Here is a 3,045-nt window from a genome sequence, read left to right on the forward strand (position 1 = left end):
ACTAGGGTTTCTCTCTAAAGAATAAGGTGGTAAGGGAGGCTGGTGAGGGGACTTAAGGTCCATTAAATAGGGTGCAAACCCTAAAAATTAGGGTTTTCATGTTCATCCTTCAACTCGTCGAGTTGGGGCCTTCCAACTCGTCGAGTAGACCCTGAAAGATACGCGACCTTTAAAGCTCTACACGACAAGTTGGAGCCTTCCAACTCGTCGAGTAGCCCTAAAAATGCATATATAAGCCTTTAAATTTATACTCGAAAATTGGGTATTATATTATTAGCTCCTTTAATTCCTCACCCATATCATCGTCATGTATCTCCCCATTGTCAACCAAATCACCTTCTTCTTTGTCACTTTTTTCTTCCACTTTAGCCTTGGGTGTAATGAACGCTAATACTTCAAACGTCATAGTAATTCAAGCTCTTGGCTTGAAACACTTTACTTCTTCAACGTGAGGTATCTCCTAAGCTTTCAACTCTTCCTCCATCAGCTTTTATATGTCATCTAATTCATTTGGACCTTCTCTTATTCTTTCACCTTCCACATCATTCACCTCTAAAATCTCAACTAAAGGTTCTTCATGATTCACTTCTTTGTTCATTTCAAATGTGATTTCTTCATCTTCTACTCGAAGAGTGAGCTTATAATCATGGATATCGACGAGAGCTCTTGTGGTACTCAAGAGTGATCTTAACAAGATTATGGGAAGGTCTTTATATTCTTTCATGTCTAGAACCATAAAGTCAACAGGAAAAATAAATTTCCAACTTTTACCAACAAATCTTCAATGATCTTGCATGGATTATTGAGTGATCCATCATTCGAAGTGTCATCCTTGTGTTTTGTAACTTTGGTAGATCGAGCTTCTCATAAAAATAGTACGGTGTGAGATTGATGCTAGCCCCCGAATCAGCTAAAGCATTTATAGAAGTGGAATTGCCAAATTCACAAGGCAAAGTCAATTGGCCTGGATCTGCAATCTTAATTGACAAACTGTCAATGATTGCAGCTGAACACAACTCATTTTTCACGATTGTAGATGCTTTTTCTAACTCCTTTCGATTGATCAACACATCCTTAGCAAATTTGGGAATTTTAGCCATGGATTTGAGGAATGGAGCATTGATAAAAAGAGATAGAACTTGTTCCATAAATTTCTTTTGTTTTGGATCCAAAGGGTTCTTGAGGGCTCGAGAAGGATAAGGCAGAGGAGGTTGTTATGGTTTCAAATTCGAAGGATTTTTGTTCTCCAGTGGCCACGGCGGGGTACTGGGTAGAACTCGATTTTGATTTTGCTACAATCTTTTCCTATTCCAGATGTGAATTGGGCTGTGTGGTAGCTTCATCATGGATCACCAATGGCTCAGAGTGAACCTCTTTTTCAATGTATATTGCCATAACATGAGGTTGTGGTTTTGGATCGGGATTTTTAGGAGGTAACCTTTCATTAACAACTGTAGTCAATTGCCCAAGTTGAGTCTCAATGTTCTTAATGGAAGCTTGATGATTTCTCATGGTAACATAATTAGCATATGTATTTTTTTAGAGGTTTCCATATACCTATTAAGCATTGACTCAAATTCCATCTTCTTCTCGGGTGGTGGTTGTTCTTTTTGGTAGAAGCCTCGATCGGTTTGCCTATGCTTCTCATCTTTTTGCTTCTTGTATTCCTCGTAAGGCAACCACTCCTTCGGTTTTCTCCAATTATCATCATATTTATCCCCACTTGAGTAACATACTTGAGCCTTCCGATTACCATTCCCATCTATGTCACAATATTTGGTCAAATGAGACCCATTGCAATTGTCACATCCAACTCGTATGGCATGAATTGATTGGTCCATATTCGTCATTCGCCGATCCATGTTTTTTAATTTTTCCATTATTAAATCCAAGTTCTCATTCCATCCATTTCCATTTCCTTTTGTAGCATCTTCTCGTGGGCTATGGTATTCTTATGAGTGTTTTGCGAACTCTTCAATTAACTCTTTAATTGTCGCGAGATTCTTCTTAGTCATTGGCCCTTGAGAATCTAGAAGTTGCCTCGTTGTAGTTCACCCCATCATAGAAGATAGACACTTCTTGTTGCACGTTCAGGTGATGTTGAGGGCAATTTCAAAGTAGACCTTTGTACCTCTCCCAAGCTTCATATAAGGATTCACTGCTTTCTTATTGGAAATTGGAAATTTTCTTATTTAGCTTTGAGATCTTTGAAGAAGGACTAAATTTCTTAATAAACGCCTCTTTAAGATTGCCCCATTCCCGAATAGCTCTAGGTACGAGTGACTTCAACCAAACTTTGGCATCTTTAGTAAGTGTTACTGGAAGCATTCTCAGTAAAACCACATCTCTAGTAACATATGGAACATTAAAGTAGTTAGCAATGTCCAATACTTCATCAATGTGCTTGAAAGCAACTTCATGGTCCTTCCCATAGAATGGAATATCTTTAGGCATAGCGAGAATAAGTCCCTTGAGTTCAAAGTTGGCGGTTGTTGGAGTTGTGGGTCGCACAAGACCCTGACCATTGTCGTTTCACAACCTCTTCTTCTCCTCCATCGTCATATCTTCAATTTCCGCCATATCTTCTAATTCACTCTTTATGTCGTCCTCTGAATCGTCTTCGGTTTTTGGCTCGTATCCTATTCCCCTCGCATTTGGAGTTCTTTCAAAGCTTCCAAAGTTGTCGAATTCAAAGGTGCTATCTGACTTGTCGATTTTCATGTCTTTCTTCTTGTGAAAAGCCGACTCATGATCTTCAAGTGGTGGAATTATGGGAGTTCTGGATCCTTTGGTCATATATCACTGAAATAAAATCAAAACAAAACAAAAACGCATAAAACGAAAATAATAACTATACTAATAACGGATTGTTTAGTAACCACGACGTGGCCAAGATGCTCACGTCGTGGCTACTGAACAAACATAAATTTTTTAATAAATGCAGAAAAATAACTTTTGCGGTTTTTACCCTACAAAAAAGATCGAATAACTAAAAGTAATTAAAATAAAAATCAAATAAGTTGTTCCCCTATAATGGAGCCAAAA

At 38.2% G+C, this 3,045-nt stretch overlaps 1 protein-coding gene and 1 non-coding gene across 2 annotated transcripts; one reads left to right on the forward strand and one right to left on the reverse strand.

Annotated features, from left to right (window-relative positions):
* Positions 1-490: 490 nt before the first annotated feature.
* Positions 491-1,148, reverse strand: LOC145131002 (uncharacterized). The gene is made up of 2 exons (XM_079065741.1): positions 776-1,148; positions 491-726 (listed from the first exon to the last, which is right to left on the reverse strand). Exons 1-2 carry the CDS (start codon positions 1,146-1,148, stop codon positions 491-493), a joined length of 609 nt encoding a protein of 202 aa, XP_078921867.1.
* Positions 1,149-2,092: 944 nt separating this feature from the next.
* Positions 2,093-2,199, forward strand: LOC145135234 (small nucleolar RNA R71). The gene has a single exon (XR_013719695.1). It is a non-coding gene; the product is annotated as a small nucleolar RNA R71 (small nucleolar RNA).
* The last annotated feature ends 846 nt before the right edge of the window (positions 2,200-3,045 follow it).

Source organism: Lactuca virosa, chromosome 8, assembly GCF_052849685.1.
Source record: "Lactuca virosa cultivar CGN04683 chromosome 8, Lactuca_virosa_CGN04683_v6, whole genome shotgun sequence".
In the NCBI taxonomy this organism is placed as follows: domain Eukaryota; kingdom Viridiplantae; phylum Streptophyta; class Magnoliopsida; order Asterales; family Asteraceae; genus Lactuca; species Lactuca virosa.

Coding starts and splice junctions, on each gene's coding strand:
- LOC145131002 (XM_079065741.1), bottom strand. CDS start 1,148: ATGGAACAAGTTCTATCTCTTTTTATCAATGCTCCATTCCTCAAATCC. Junction 727..775: donor TGCAAGATCATTGAAGATTT/GTTGGTAAAAGT, acceptor TTATGGTTCTAG/ACATGAAAGAATATAAAGAC.